The sequence below is a fragment of the Saccopteryx leptura genome, chromosome 5 (genome assembly GCF_036850995.1).
Source record: "Saccopteryx leptura isolate mSacLep1 chromosome 5, mSacLep1_pri_phased_curated, whole genome shotgun sequence".
Lineage (NCBI taxonomy): Eukaryota > Metazoa > Chordata > Mammalia > Chiroptera > Emballonuridae > Saccopteryx > Saccopteryx leptura.
The window spans coordinates 161,375,999-161,393,200 of NC_089507.1; the positions used below are offsets into that span (position 1 = coordinate 161,375,999).

The 17,202-nt window shown below is 37.5% G+C and overlaps 1 protein-coding gene across 2 annotated transcripts in view; it reads left to right on the plus strand.

Moving 5' to 3' along the window:
• The window catches only part of CERT1 (ceramide transporter 1), a 150,993-nt gene that overhangs the window by 109,832 nt on the left and 23,959 nt on the right, over positions 1 to 17,202 (plus strand). Inside the window, exons 9-12 of one of the 2 annotated variants that reach the window (XM_066386360.1) lie at positions 1,381 to 1,467; positions 5,106 to 5,198; positions 5,689 to 5,766; positions 13,679 to 13,774. In XM_066386360.1, coding sequence (XP_066242457.1) covers positions 1,381 to 1,467; positions 5,106 to 5,198; positions 5,689 to 5,766; positions 13,679 to 13,774 — 354 coding nt within the window. The remainder of the gene's footprint in view (positions 1 to 1,380; positions 1,468 to 5,105; positions 5,199 to 5,688; positions 5,767 to 13,678; positions 13,775 to 17,202) is intronic. The other variant, XM_066386359.1, reaches the window with a different exon arrangement.

The following is a 17,202-nucleotide window of genomic DNA, read 5'->3' on the forward strand; positions in this document are numbered from 1 at the left end:
AAATGTACCATCCTCTTTTAGTGAAGAAAATGGTTAAGAGTACTTGAACCTTTTTCTCACCAACTCCCTATGATATACCAAGTTAAATATTCAATTTTTAAGGCCCTGGCCAGTTTGCTCAGTAGATAGAGCATCCTCCCGGCATATGGACGTCCTGGGTTCAATTCCTGGTCAGCACACACGAGAAGTGGCCCTCTCTCCTTCTCTTTCTTCTCCTTCTCTTCCTCCTTCCCTCCCACAGCCAGTGGCTCAATTGATTCAAGCATCTGGCCCCAAGTGCTGATAGCTTGGGTGATTCAAGCATCAGCCTCAGACAGGGGTTGCCAGGTAGATCCCAGTGGGGGCACATGTGGGAATCTGTCTCACTATCTCTCCTCCTCTCACTTAAAAAAAAATTTAGGGTACCTTAAACCTAAGGATACCTTTTCAGCCTCCAATTTTACCATAACGTGAGGACATCATTCAACTTACAGTCACCTTATTTGTTTCATCATAGCAAGGACATACTTTGCTTCTTTCCATTTTGCTGGGGGGTTTTTATACTTTTATCTTTTGATACAGCTGAGTTTCTACTCGCATGAGAATCACTTGGAGGACTTAAACATGCATGTTCCAGGCTCCACCCAAGACTTACTGAGAAATAATCTCTGTGTATGGGGTCTCAGAAATTTCATGTTAATAAGTTCCCCAGGTGATTGAAAACCACTGCTTAGCCATCTAACCAGGCTCTCAAACATCAGCTCAACTTTTCCTTCTCCATGAAATGATTGTCTTTGCTCAGGAAGACTCTCCTCCCCTCAGAACTCCTATCTGTACTTCTCACTGCCTGTAGATCTGCAACTCTATTTACATTTCTGCAATTATGTATGATTCCTGTTGACAGGTATTCAAGTTACAGGTGCTCAACCCTGTCACTGTAGTGTGAAAGCAGGCATAGACAATACATGTGAATGAGCGTGATTGTATTCCAGTAAAACTTTATTTTCATTTTATGCAATTTCCACATGTCATAATATGTTTTTCCCAGCCATTTAAAAAATGAAATTTTTAGCTTCAAGGTCATGCAATAGTAAGCAATGGACTAGATTTGGCCCATGGGCCATAGTTCACCAACCCTCTGCTCCGGATTATTGCCCTAACACAGTATTGATCAATATACAGTAAGTATATGAGTACTGAGCAAGTGAATTAATTATTATACTTAGTATTCTGCACAGAGCATATGTTACTTTACCTTTGATATTATAATATTATCTAGTGTGCTACCTGGTTCATAAATGTCTGTTAAGTCACTTTTCAGCTTTCCCCTAGAAAGCTGCTAGGGTTTTCAGTGTTTTCCATTTTCTTAAATCAGTTGGTTTTTTCCCTGTGTTCAAATAGGAAGGTCCAAACAGTCTGATTAATGAGGAAGAGTTCTTTGATGCTGTTGAAGCTGCTCTTGACAGACAAGATAAAATAGAAGAACAGGTATATCTGTTATTAAAATTCTAACACTGGTTATTCCTTGATGTATGTTATTTTATATAAATAGAATTTGAAAACTATGAAATTGTCATAACCTAGAAAGTGAACTGTGTTTGCATTGAGTCACAATGTAGAAGAATGTAGTAAGTCAGTTCCTTCATTGGTCAATTTCCAAGCAATAGAAGGAAGACCTGTGATAGTTTAAAGAAAGCTTGGATAATTAACATGAAATTAAAGGAAAATATTCTGCTTAGTCCCCTTGAAGTATCCAACTTTATTATCATTCTGTCAATACCAAGCATATATTTACTCTGAGTAAAACAGCCTCTTTAAATTTTTTACCACCAAGTGCCATATAAATTCAAAAGGAAGATACCCGAGAATTCTTCTTCTCTGTTAGTACCATTCAGTTTTTATTATTAATTCTTTTATTGCTTTTACTACCTTCACCTTTAATTGTTCCTCACTTTTAAGTTTGTTCAGTGTTTTCTCATTAAATTTATAGCAGTTACACCCAGCTTCTTCTATGGAAGTTGAAGGAAAGCATTTCTTATATCCTTTAACTCTTAATTTCAAATTAATTAGCATTGGCCAGGTAACTCAGTTGGTTAGAGCATCATCCTGAAGTACAGAGGTTGCTAGTTTGATCCCTTGATGTTCCTTGGTGGTGGGATTCAGCTGGTTTGCACCAGTTTGTCAGAACCGATACCTAATTTTATGTTGAGTTGGGCAAACCAGTTGTTAAAATGGCACTTATAATCAAGGTTCTCAGGTGTGTGCCTGAGTAGCTGCTCAATGTGGAAATCACAAATTTCCGGTCCTTACTCTTTTTTAACATTCATCTGCGCATCAGTGTATTTTAAGCACCTGTAGTAATGTTTGTTCCGTCAATAAGGGAAACTGGTTGTTAAATTATTTGAATCCCACCACTGATGTTCCTGTCTCTCTTTCTCTCTCCCCGCCTTTCCTCTATCACTGAAAACAAAAAAAATTAATTGGATCCCTTGCCTTCAATTCTCCAACAATGTAGTTACCATTTATTACCACTAGATGGTACTTAAGGCTGAATTTTAGTTACTTCTCCCAGGACTCCAAGCATCTTGCAAATAAATGATATGTGTATCCGTTTTATACTACAGATTTATTTGCATATAAAAGTTGACAAGTTCATTCCCTGTCTTTCCCAAGGCAGTTGTGGAATTTTGCCCATTTACTGGTCTCTACCAGAGGACAAATCACCTGCAATAGTGACTACTTTTCATGCTCATTTTTTTATTATATTTTTCATAAATTAGTGATAAAAAGTTCATGTCACATTAATTCATAATGGTATTGCTCTTTTTTTATACCTAAAAGGTGCTACACAGCACTCATTAAGAGTGGGAAATTTTGGGTACCAAAAATATTACCTGACCAAAGTGCCATTGTGTTTGCTTTTGGGGTTTTTAGTCTTATGTTATTTTAAATCTAATATATGTTGTTATGAGAAGAGTAGTGAACTGTGGTCCTGGCAACTTTGTTGTATTCTTAGTATTGCCACTGGCTTACTGAAGCTATAAACTTACCACTTAAATTCTCTGAACTTTTGTTTTCTAATCTGTGACACAAAGAATTTAGACAGGATGACACCAACCATCCCTCAGATTCAAATGCTACTTACCTAAATATCAACTCAATGGTTGAGTTGGAGTCAAAGAGAATCAATGAAAACTTATATAAACTTTAGAAAAAAATATTTGAACAAAGAAATATTCATGGGGCTGTCAACTCATTTCAAACTATTTTTGACACTCTGGTAGATCCTCTACAAAACAAATCATAAACAGACCATGACTTTCCTTGCCTAATTACTGGGCATGTCATTATGACAAGGATGATTACAGTGTGGTAATGCTTTGTAGTAGTAAGCATCAATAATCCATAAGTCAATTCCAAAGGTTCAGATCGTCTCCCTTATTGTATACAGTAGATATTGTACAGGGCTCTCAACAATATAACCACTAAATATGTATTCTTCAGTGAGACCATTTTGAGTTTACATTATTGTTTTATGTTATTTGCCAACATAAGGGAAGATATGTACAAAAAAAGTGCTGAGTGAGAAATAAGATCTTTGCATTTGTGTTCAGATAATGTTGAACTATGCAGTTGTCTTCTGTGTGGTTAGAAATGAGCGCACACAACAGCACAGTTTCTGGTAAATTGCATCTAGTAAACATTTATTGACGAAGCGAGAAGAAACTAGGGGAGCTGAGGAGGAAGAAGGAGGTTAAGTGGCAGCGTAACAGAAGTGAGATGTTGGGATGAAGACAATATCTTTATGGAAAGGAGACCATAAAGATATGCAGGATACGTTTTTTGGAACATAAATGAAGCAAACACTGATATTGATTCAAAATGATACAGCCTGAAAGGTATTGATGAGGTGGAATGATTAGGATAATTTGGGCAGAGTTTGGATAAGAAAGTCAGTATTGTTAAGATTGATTCATGGTATTATGTTGGTATTGGAAAGTTTGACTAGGAATAAAACTTTAAAAACTAATCTCTGGTCTAACGTGGTAACAGTGGAGGCCAAAAGAAGAGATTGAATTGGGACACATGAAGTAAATGTCAGGATTTGTCAAGGCTTATTATATCTTTAGAGTAGTTTCATAATTCAAGTATTTACAAGTGATGGCAGTGAAATGGTATCGTGTTAGACTGGTGGAGTCAGACTGGACCTCAGTTTAGCAACCTCGGTACTTGACTTCTGGCTAAGAAAGAATTCAGGACCAAGACTCAAACACAAGCAAAAGTTTATTTAAAAAGTCACAGATGTAGAAGAAGTGAGTCATAGAGGAAATGGGCTCAGGAAATGAGTTACTGAGGGAAGGGGGGGTAGGTTGGAGCTTAAGAAAGAGGGGCAAAGGAAACACTCCTAGGGGAAAGGGTGTGGGGAAAAGCACAGGCATGCTCCACAGAGAAAGCTGCACTGGGTTCTCTGGAGGCTATTTATCTGGGGGGTGGGGTTTCTCAGAGAGGGACTCCCATAGAATATTCTCAGCTTTTCAGGGTCATGGTCTCTAATGATTGATCAGTGCCAGGGCAGGGTGTCATTAGTCAATGCAGCTGTTTCTGATGTTAGCCATGGCTTGTCTGGTTTTGCTGCTTTTCTGGGCCTGGAGCTGAAACATAACTGAGGCCTAGATATTATTAATTTGACCAAAACTCCTGTCTCTTTTGTCAACAGACCCAGTGTTTTGTTCCTAAGATTATTTGATGCAGGCCAGAAACTCATTGTCCCTGGGGCTTAATGCTTTAAGGAAGTGGTTGTGCAAGGACTTGTATGGGAGTGTTAATTAGGCTATTCTCCTGTACCTTGTTCTAAGGTGGTCAAACCCAGATGACTAGGGATATGCTAGATGAAGAAAGGTTACCCTGGGGGAAAGGTCCTTGTTTTCCCCATTGTACCCAGGGCTTTCCACCTGCTCGCCTGTGGTCCTTGCTCTATTCATGTCTGTCTGAATGCTTACCACATAAGTACTAAAGTGTTCCGTAATTAAATGTTGATAGTTCTAAGTTAAAGGTTATGTTAACCATACTTTAGCTGAAAAATACACTGAAAAACCTTTACATCTTAACATTATATGTTTTCTTAGTCACAGAGTGAAAAGGTCAGGTTACACTGGCCTACATCCATGCTATCTGGAGATGCCTTTTCTTCTGTGGGGAATCATAGATTTGTCAAAAAGGTAAGCCTAAGGTCAGAGTGTACTGAAAGTGTATGTTGTATTGTTCTTCACTGTTGATGGAACTATTTTGTTGTATAAGTTTTCTCCCTTTTCTTGAATTTAAGTAATGGGATTTTTTGGTATATGTTTTCTTGCATATACAACCTCCAAAACAGTTAGATATTTTCTTATGACCATAATGCTCTTTTTTTTTTAAGGGGAATAAAGGGGTGGTGGTTGATAAGGACTGACTAATCCAGAACAGGTAGCCAGAAGCATAGCCAGTTTGTTTGTTTTTCCTTTGGGCTTAAGTGGTATTATTCTATATTATTGAAAGCAGTGCATTCTTTTAAGAAAGAGTTTGGGATGTAACACATAATAGGTGCAGGGAGTTAGCACTTGCTGCCGAGCTTTGTTCTCTTTCTTTATCTTGTGTTTGGAAGTTGGTACTGAATGCTCTGTTGTGCCTTTGTTCTGATTACTTGGTTTTTTCTTTGTCTGTCTCTGGTAGCCCTATAGTCGCTCTTCCTCCATGTCTTCCATTGATCTAGTCAGTGCCTCTGACGATGTTCACAGATTCAGCTGCCAGGTACTGTATGAATGTATAGAGGGGACTTGAGTCTTTCTGTGCTATATTTCAGCCTGCTTTCTGAGTTCTGAGAAATCTTTTGGTTAGGCCACTTATTTTTGTTTTGAATTTTAAATAGTAACAATAAGCATTAAAAAGGCCTTCCTTGTCTACTGAACAATTTCTCTATTAGGCTTGCATGTGCCTTTCATATCTTTACTGTGACTAGGTTGCAATTTTGCCAATTCAAATTGAATTGAAACAATTGAAAGAACCTGGTTTTTAAATATGTACTATCTGATTTATTCAGGTAGGATTCAGCAACTTTAATGGATATGGTCTACATATATGATAGCATAAAAGCCAGATTCAACAGTCTCACTTCTAATTAAAATTAATTATATATTCAATAGGAAAATAACTTTTTAAATATTTGTCTCATTACATTATAATACTAAACACTAGTGAACAGTTTGTACTTTGCTTATGCACATTACCTTTGGATATAATAAATTAATATTCCTCTTCATATACTAAATCTATGGAAATTGGTTACTTGGTATCATCAGTAAGCGTTTAGAACCTTACTAGACAGGAAGGTTAAGACAGGAAGCTAAGCTGGATGCTTATTGTCTCTGCCCTCATAATAAAATCAATCATTGGGCCAATTTTTTTTAATTTTATTTTTTTGCAGAGACATAGAGTCAAAGAGAGGGACAGATAGGGACATACAGACAGGAACGGAGAGAGACGAGAAGCATCAATCATCAGTTTTTTGTTACGACACCTTAGTTGTTCATTGATTGCTTTCTCATATGTACGTTGGCCGTGGGGCTACAGCAGACGGAGTGACCCCTTGCCTAAGCCAGCGACCTTGGGTCCAAGCTGTTGAGCCTTGCTCAAACCAGATGAGCCCGCACTCAAGCTGGCGACCTCGGGGTCTCGAACCTGGGTCCTCCGCATCTCAGTTCGATGCTCTATCCACTGCGCCACCACCTGGTCAGGCTCATTGGGCCAATATTTTAGCTTCAGCGTTAATTGGAAAAAATTTTATCTTTCCATCTTTGCAATTCAACTTTGTTTCTTGATTGTGATTGCATTTTATTAATAGGGTTTCATTATTTTATTTATTTATTTATATTTTTCTGAAGTGAGTAATGGGGAGGTAGAGAGACACACTCCTCACACGACCAGGATCCACCCAGCATGCCCACTAGGGGGCGATGCTCTGCCCATCTGGGCCGTTGCTCTGTTGCAACTGGAACCATTCTAGTGCCTGAAGTTGATGCCACAGAGCCATCCTTAGCACTGGAGCCAACTTTGCTCCATTGGAGCCTTGGCTGCAGGAGGGGAAGAGAGAGAGAGGAAAGAGAGGGAAGGTTCAAGAAGCAGATGGCTGTTTCTCCTGTGTTTCCTGGCCAGCAATCTAACCCGGGACTTCCACATGCCTGGCCAACGCTCTACTACTCAGCTAGCCGGCCAGGGCCTCATTATGTTACTTTTAAAACCTACAGAGTGACCCAAGTTTAAATTTTGTTTAGCTGCATGGTGTTGGATGGCTTTCCTCACTCTTCTGTGCTTCACTTCTGTTAACTAGCTAGGTCTCAGATCTACGTAGGGCCTGGCATGTAATAAATGCTCAGTAAGTGAGCTTTTAATGACATAATAACAATTTCTCTAAGCTAATCAAAATTATCTACATCATTTTTTCTCTATCAGATAGTCCAATAAAAGTTTTTCAAAAGTCTTAATTTAAAACATTTCTGTTAGTTTACACATGTGAATAAAATTTACATTAGTTTTTAACCATGCAGTAAAGAAAATAAGTGTAAGAATCAAATTGTATTTTTCTGAATTGTGCAGCTTTTTTCTCCTTAAATATTTTTGAGAAAGAGATATATTAATTTATCAGAAATCACCCATAGCCAAACTTATTACAATATTTCTTACCTTTTGCTCATCCATTTATGCATGCCTTTTATTTTATTTATTTATTTTTTATTTTTTTACAGAGACAGAGTCAGAGAGAGGGATAGATAGGAACAGACAGATAGGAACAGAGAGAGAGGTGAGAAGCATCAATCATTAGTTTTTCGTTGCGACACCTTAGTTGTTCATTGATTGCCTTCTCATATGTGCCTTGACCACGGGCCTTTAGCAGACCAAGTAACCCCTTGCTCGAGCCAGCGACCTTGGGTCCAAGCTGGTGAGCTTTGCTCAAACCAGATGAGCCTGTGCTCAAGCTGGCTACCTCGGGGTCTTGAACCTGGGTCCTCCATATCCCAGTCCGACGCTCTATCCACTGCGCCACCGCCTGGTCAGGCATATGCATGCCTTTTAAGAAGTGACTCGCCCTGGCCGGTTGGCTCAGCGGTAGAGCGTCGGCCTAGCGTGCGGAGGACCCGGGTTCGATTCCCGGCCAGGGCACATAGGAGAAGCGCCCATTTGCTTCTCCACCCCTCCGCCGCGCTTTCCTCTCTGTCTCTCTCTTCCCCTCCCGCAGCCAAGGCTCCATTGGAGCAAAGATGGCCCGGGCGCTGGGCATGGCTCTGTGGCCTCTGCCTCAGGCGCTAGAGTGGCTCTGGTCGCAATATGGCGACGCCCAGGATGGGCAGAGCATCGCCCCCTGGGGGGCAGAGCACCGCCCCTGGTGGGGGGCAGAGCACCGCCCCTGGTGGGCGTGCCGGGTGGATCCCGGTCGGGCGCATGCGGGAGTCTGTCTGACTGTCACTCCCTGTTTCCAGCTTCAGAAAAATGAAAGAGAAAAAAAAAAAAAAAAAAAAAAAAAAAAAAAAAAGAAGTGACTCATATTCACAATAAATCACTGACAAAACTAGATAATTCTGGGAGACTTTGGTTTATTCTGCTGAGTTCCACCTTGCATTAATAGTAGTAAAATAAACAGACTAACTAAAAACAATCAGTACTGGTCACTATTTTCCTTTTAATTATAGAAAGTATAGGCTATAAATAAAAGAAAATATAATGAGAGTGAGAAAATAATGTAAAGCCACTGATAGATGTCTAAGAATTAGGACCTCAGAACTCAGACCAGAACCTTGGCTGTATAGAGAGCTATAGAACAGCTGAAAGCTTTCAAGCACAGATGAATATATCACTGAGAAATAGGTGCCCAGATTTTTTACAAGAGTCCTGCCAAACCATGGCTTACTTCTTAACCTAATTTTTTGTGTAACTCGTGTAAGTAAGTTGAGAAGTCTTTCCAGTGGGTTTTTTTAATACGTGATGCTAATGATTGATCAGATTCTTCTGATTGGTGTATTATGCTATATGCCAAAAGAGGCAAAAATGAAGACAAATAACATTGAGGTCTTTGAGTATTTATTGTTCTTGCTAACGTATTGGTTGTCGTTAGCAGATTTGGGCTCTGGCATTTAACTACTGATTATTTGGGCGTTGCCATCTCTATAAATTTTGTCTCAAGACTGCTTTGTTCTTGTTGAAATTATATTCATAAACAGGATAATTAAACATAGAATTATGAGGTGCCCTGAAGAATAACTTCAAATAAAGATAGTGAATCTATTAGGAAATTAATTTAACTTAATTAAATTATAAACCTGCTGGGCAGAAATTATCAATAGAAATGAAGTAGCTTTAAATCAAAGTGTACAGAAATAGAAAGGATTGGATTATAAATATTTTGGTTACATTTATTTGAATAACACAGCTCCGATCTAAAGATGTCACCTCAAAAATCAAACAGAAAAAAAGTCACCTGTTAAAACAATAAAATCGGTCCTGGCCGGTTTGCTCAGCGGTAGAGCATTGACCTGGCGTGCAGGGGACCTGGGTTCAATTCCCGGCCAGGGCACACAGGAGAAGCGCCCATTTGCTTCTCCTCCCCCACCCCCCTCCTTCCTCTCTGTCTCTCTCTTCCCCTCCCGCAGCCAAGGCTCCATTGGAGCAAAGATGGCCCGGGCGCTGGGGATGGCTCCTTGGCCTCTGCCCCAGGCGCTAGAGTGGCTCTGGTCGCGGCAGAGCGACGCCCCCTGGTGGGCAGTGGTGGGTGTGCCGGGTGTCTGTCTCTCCCCGTTTCCAGCTTCAGGAAAAAAAAACAAAAAACAATAAAATCAAAGGGTGGGCAATACACCTGCAGATTAATCTATGGTGAGCATCACTGCAAAAAAATTCTGTGTAAAGCTCTTCTATTTTATATCCATAGTAACACGTTATTGTTGAGATACTTATTTATTTTAACTCTCCCTTTTTTATTGTATAGTAATACATGCCAATAATAGCAGAAATAGAAAGAGTAAATAGAAGTAAAATACTACATCACTATTGATCTATATTCTCATGCATAAGAAAAATCAGGCAGATATTGATAATACATACACCTTAATTGTCTTTTTATACCACAGTAGTTAGTTGTATATATACTATTTTGTAACTAGCTTTTATTTTTTTTAATGTATAATTAGGCCCATCTTCCCATCAATAAGTAAAGGTCTTTATCTGCTTATCTATTTATGTATATCCATACTGTGTTTACTTCCTCACCTAATATTGAAAAGTTAGTTTATTTTTAGTTTGTCTCAGTTATAAGTTCTACCTGGGCATCATTGTATATCCAACTTTTTTTTTTTTTTTTTGGTGACAGAGTGGGACAGATAGGGACAGACAGACAGGAAGGGAGAAGGATGAGAAGCATCAACTCTTCATTGTGGCACCTTAGTTGTTCATTGATTGCTTTCTCATATACATCTTGACTGGGGGGCTACAGCTATCCACTGTGCCACCACCATATTTATGTATACATCTTTGTTATTTATATTTGTTATTCAGTTATTTCTTTAGAATGTATTTATAGTATAGATATGATTAGAATTGTTAGGACAAAGGCCATGCACACTTCTGAGGGTTTTTTTGTTTGTTTGTTTTTTGTTTTAATTTAAAAGGTCAAACCAGCTGCATTCTCAGTTCAGTTTTGTTTTGCTATACTGATACCAAATACTATAATTTAGTTAATTTTTGCCGATCTGATACACTAAAAGTGGTATTTTTACTTCTTGAATGTTTCCATTTCTTCTATGAATTGACTATGCATGCCCTTGGCCATTTTTCTTTTGGGTTAACTTGTTATGAATAAACTATTCTAAACAACAGTCTCTGTGACTCTATGATAATAAGCATAGCTGTACTCTTTTTAAATGGGTAAGAGGAGATATAAGCCATGTTGAAGTCCTCCTAGATTTATTTTTGTTCAGTGGAATGTTGTTGATTTCAGTATTACAATTTTGTTGTACTATCAAAGCACAATTTTCTTTTAAAATTATAGTGTTAATAATGTTAGAAAAATTAAATATGATGGCCTCTTAAAATGGCATATCTAATGACTCAAATGTGAGTTGAAAGAAAGGGTTATAATTGGAGTACTCTCACCTCTATTTCAAATATGTTTTACCGTAATTTTTTTCATAGTTCATTTGGTATGAAGATGCTGTATGTATTAGCTCATTTTCAACTCTAGGTCCAAAAAAAAGCAAGGGCATGGTTTCTGAAATTATGCTTAGTCTAATTAAAACTTGCAAATACTATTAAAATGGAAAACTGCTTCAATAATTTTGGTCCTTTTTTTTTTTAAGTACCTAATAGCAGGTATTACTAGTAACATTATTTCCCAGCAAATCAGAATTTGAGTCTAATGATGAGTTTCACTTGTGTTTATTCTTGTCACTCAACTTAATTGCCCCTTGTTTCCCACTTATTTTTGATAGAGTCATTACTGAAAACAGTAAATGGAGTAGATTATTAAGTTAAATCTGCAGTGTCTATAGTCGTGAATACCTTAGTCACTGCCCCATAGCAAGATTGGCTATGTCATATTTTATTACAGTAAACGTATAATTCATTATAATGAGATTATACCTGTATCACCTCTCCTCTTAGTGTTATTACTTAGAGAAAAATGCTCAGATACAGATTTCGTGATGAAGGCTTTGCAGAAATGGTTACTACAGAAATGAGTACTCCATTAGCTTCTTTAATTTCCTAGGAGCACAGTACTGATAACATACATCTTGTTTGTTTCTTTGTTGGACTTTTTCAAGCCCTCGTAAGTCAAGGAAGTAGATGAGAGCAGAAGTCTGAAAACTTCCATAGATACACAGTAGTAACTGTGATAGGAATACTGTTTTTTCATCTGTCTAGAAAGACAATGCTAAATATGCTTACTCTACATGGTTTTATCTTAGGTTATCAGTTTATATTTGTGGCATCTGGTTTCTTTTGCACCAAAACAAATCATTTTTCAAACTTTTGAAATCACTAACTTACGAGTACTCTCCCAAACAAAAACACAATTAGTACTTGCATACTTTCCAACAAAACAGCTAAATGGTATTGAAATTTTTTAAAAGAAAACTTTCTTTGCTTTTAAACAAAATCTTTTACATTCTTTCACAAGTAGTCCATTAGAAGTAGGGCTTATTTGGTGGGAAACATTTCTTGCTTTCTCTAATCTTATAATAAATATGGGTGTTGTTAACTGCCAGTGTTCAATTTAAAAAGTACATATTCAAATCTAAAGATTTTTAAGATCTTGGCATGTAAAACGGGTAAAAATTTCTCCAAATCACGATGTGACACAGACAAATGAATCAAAGCATTGCTACTAGGGCTTTTTTTTTTTTAATGGATACTATTTGGGACTTTCTTTGTTCTTCCTCTTTTGGAAATGAGATACATTTTGAATGTATTTGTAGCTTGGAATCTTTCCTTAGTTGTCCTTACCTTCTAAAAGCATATTATAAAATCATAGAATGTACTGTTAGTCACATTTTATATTTTTTCTCATCTGTAACTGAACACCATTCACATTGTTTCAAGGATTATGAATAAAGAAATTAAATATGTGTTAGGGTTTTTTAGTACAAAAATAGATTGTAGAATCTCAGCTTATATTTCTATCAAAAACCTTTTTATGATCATTATCAATTAAGGAGAAACTTAAAGCCACCTGCATTTAGTAACCAAAAATTTATTCTAAGATTCAGAAAGCTTGGTGTAGCAGAAGTACATGTTACATACCATATTGATAACATCCTTTTGTGTAGAAAACTCATCCCTAGGCTTAAAATTTTTAAGGGTTTCTGCCCCCAACCCATTAATTTTATATTGAAAGTATTTGTTTCAAAGTATGTATAAACTTGATTCTTATTTTTTATTCCTAATAAACACAATACTTTGTAAAATAAGTAGTTTAACCTAGGAATAAATTTTTAAATTGAAGAGCAACATACATGTTTTTCAGTTCTTTTCTACCTTCTCTAATGTATTTATTACATAAAACAAAAATATGTCTTAAGAGGTTAGAAAGTAGAACTTAGAAAAAGTGTCTATGCATAGATTGTAAAGGAGCCAGTTTATTCAGAGAGAATCTTTTAATCATTTCAGTAAAATAACAAAAAGTTTATTATCTTTTATAGGGCAATCTTGACATAGAACAAGCTTTCTAGTATCAATGTAATCTTAAACATAGAAACGCTGGGCTGGATGGTTTCTTCATGCTCCTTTTACCCTTAAGAGTTTAATGATTTCATGTTGTAAGACATCATCATCTCTGTGAGGAAGCGTTTTATGGTAAAGAAAGTAATATTTTTTTCAGAAAATGCTTGTTTTGGCCAGTTGATGCACATTAGACTCAGTATACAGTACATTATTTGATGAAGCATCTTACTTGCATTTCTCCCTCCTGTCATTAACCAACCTAGATTTGATATCTGGAGTGTGAACTAAATTCTTCAACACTGTAAAACCTACTAACCTTTGTGTATTTGGTTGCTCAGCTTTCTAAGAATAGCATTTCTAAACTGAAGTAAACTAAATACCATTCTGTTTTCAAAATTATGCCATAGCTATTAATTCGGGTGGGTTCTTTTAGCTTTTTTTTTTTTCTTTTCTTTTCAAGGTTGAAGAGATGGTGCAGAACCACATGACATATTCATTACAGGATGTAGGTGGAGATGCAAATTGGCAGTTGGTTGTAGAAGAAGGAGAAATGAAGGTAATTCCCTTTGAAATGTTATAGGTTACTAATTGCAACTCTATTATAGTCATATTATCATTATTGTTGATACAAGTAAGGATAGCATTTAATAGTTGCTTTTAAACAAATTATTACTTGTGATCAGAGAAACACCAGATATTAAGAATTAAGAAGTAAAATATCCTTTTGTGCTCTAGCAGGGTATCCCAGTTGGTTCAAATGTCATCCCAACATGCCAAGGTTTTGGGTTCAATTCTAAATCAAGGCACATGCAAGAAATAACTAATGAATGCATAAATAAGTGGAACAGCAAATCAGTGTTTCTCCCTCCCTCCTCCTACTTTCTCTCTTCCCTTTCTCTTCCTTTCTCCTCTCTCTCCTCCTCTCTCTCACTCCTTTCTCTATCTCCCTCTTTCTTTGTCTTCCTCTCTCTAAAATCAATAAAAATTTTTAAAAATTAAAATAAATTTTGTAAAATGTGCTTTTGCTTCCCTGGTTTAGCTTTTATATAATTTCTTTATGATTATATCTGTGCACAAACTATTTTCTTTTGCCTGGACCACTGAGAAAATAAAATTAGGTTGTTTAGGTGTGAACAAGTAATAATTAGCTGTTGGCTCTTTATTTGGATATTTCTCTCTCAATTTTAATATACTAAACGTTGTACCCATTTATACTAAGAGTTGCTCCCCTCTTTGGTGTATACCTCATTTCTTGTCCTTTCTCTCACTGTACCTTTTTTGATATTTGGATATTAGTCAGCTAATGTTGTTCACATTCCTAAACATGAGAGAATACAGAATAAGAGCAAGAGGACCAAGAGACTGAGAGATTGAAAAGCAGCAGCAGCATTGAGTTTTGGATTACCTTGTGCCCCAGGCACTGTGTCCAAGAAAAGGGGATATTTAATAAGGTTCTCAACAAGCTGAAACTTTAGTTGGGTATAGAGTGTATTGACATAAAAGATACAGTTACTTGGCTTCATCTGATTATGTATTGAATGAATAATACAGAGGAATAGTGGAGAAACGTTGGAAAAGAAAGAAATCTCTGTGCTTTGAAACAATTAGATTGTTTTACACTGAGGAGAAGTATTTGAACTATGTGTGGAAATGGAAAAAAGGTGGACAAAAGTGAGGTGAGGGCATTTAGACAAGAAATATACACATGAGCAAAATTTTGAAAGCTAATTCTTTAAATTTTATTTTTCAATTACAATTTTCATTCAGAATTTTGCATTAGTTTCAGGTATACAGACAACTGCATTCTTTACACAATGTCTCCCCCTATATCTCCACTCCAGTATATCAGCTGGCATCATACATAGTTATTGCAGTATCTTTGGCCATATCTCCTATGCTGTACTTCATACCCCCATGACTGTTTAAATTTTTATCTACCAATTTGTACTTCTGAATCCCTTCACTTTTTTCACTTATTTCCCCAATCCTTCTCCCCTCTGGCAATATCAGTCTGTGCTTTGTATCTGTTTCTATTTTGTTCATTTATTTTGTTCTTTAGATTCCGTATATAAGTGAAATCTTAAATGGTATTTTTCTGACTGATTTCACTTATTGAAAGCTAATTTCTTATTCAGGAGTTTTGTATAGACTGTGTTGACCAGAATTAGTCTAGCAAATGGGATATATTAGATGTTGGAATTTCCTCTCCTCCTGAACAGGGAACAAATTAAGAAATAAGATAGAACGTGGACAATAGTGTGGTGATTGCCGGAGGGTTGGGGAACGTTGAGGGGATTAAATGGTGATGAATGGAGCTTTGACTTGGGGTGGTGCACACACAATACAGTGTACAGATGATGTGTTGTAGAATTGTACACATGAAATCTGTATAATTCGGTTAACCAGTGTCACCGCACTGAATTCAATAAAAGAAGAAGAAAGAAAGAAGATAGATGAGACTGGCAAATGAGGTACCAAAATGTTATAATTCTGATAAGCTAATTAGATTGCATGGAGACTGGCTGTCACGAGGACTTGCTAATATGTTAACTCTAAATATAATGGGGGGGGGGTAAATAAATAAATAAAATGTTTATGACATCACAGGCCTTCCCACAATAGCAAGCCCTAAAAGCGGACCAGGATCCATGCTCTCTGCAAAAGAAAGGGTTGAGCCACACCTGCCTAGTTCTCCCTCTGTACTCATCATTCAGATAAGTTGCTGTTTCTCCCCTAGGGAGGTTCTAGGAAGTGAAGGGACTAAGTAGTGTAAAATAAGTGCTCCTGGCCCTGGCCAGTTGGCTCAGTGGTAGAGCATTGTCGCAGCATGTGGAAGTCACGGGTTTGATTCCTGGTCAGGGCACACAGGAGAAGCACCTATCTGCTTCTCCACCTTTCCCCCTCTCCTTCCTCTCTGTCTCTCTTTCCCTCCCGCAGCCAAGGCTCCATTGGAGCAAAGTTGGCCCAGGAGCTGAGGATGGCTCCATGGCCTTTGCCTCAGATGCTAGAATGGCTCCAGCCACAATGGTGCAGCGCCCCCTGGTGGGCATGCCAGGTGGATCCTAGACAGGCGCATGTGGGAGTCTGTCTGTCTCACTGCTTCTGACTTTGGAAAAATACAAAAAAATAAAAAATAAGTGTTCCTACAGCTCACAACATTAGAGAAATTGGGGCTGGATTATGAGGAATATAAAATAACCCACTTAGTCTATTGTTTGTAGCAGTAGGTTAACCAATGTGCAAAGTAACATTTTTGGAAGATTAAGCTATAGGGAAGAAACAGGAAACCAAGAAAACCACTTGAGAAAGTCATGTACAGGATAATAAAAAAGAGTAACCATAGTAGAAAAGTCAAGCTGTTGGAAGTCTTATAGAGGATAGGTTTGAAGCTTAATAGCTGTGTAAAGTGTGAGAAAAGGAATCAAAAATCTAGAGAGTTCCACTTTAGGTGACTAGGAAAATAGCAACCTCCCAATAACAAATAAATAAGCATGTACGGAAAGGAGTTTGATGTGAGAGATTGTGAAAGAGAAACTATATGTGAAATGCCTAATAGTTTTTGGTCCCATAGGCGCTTCATAAATTGAGAGCTGATTCTTCCTATGATAACACGTTGATTCATTTGTCAAAAGAACTTATTACATACACAGTTCTCTAAAGTAGCAAATGTTTTATAATTTTGAGATAATTATTTTTACTCAGCACTTTAAGTACACAACATCAGTATTTAAAGCCTGACCAGGCAGTGGCACAGTGGATAGAGGCTTGGCCTAGGATGAGTTTCGAGCCAGACTCAAAACCCCGAGATCACCAGTTTGAGCGCAGGCTCATCCACCTTGAGCTGGGTTGTACGTGGAAACATAGACATGACCCCATGTTTGCTGGCTTGAAGCCCAAAGGTTGCTGGCTTTAGTCCAGAGTTGCTGGCTGAGCAAGGGATCCCTTGCTCGACTGGAGCTGCCCCAGTCAAGGCACATAAGAGAA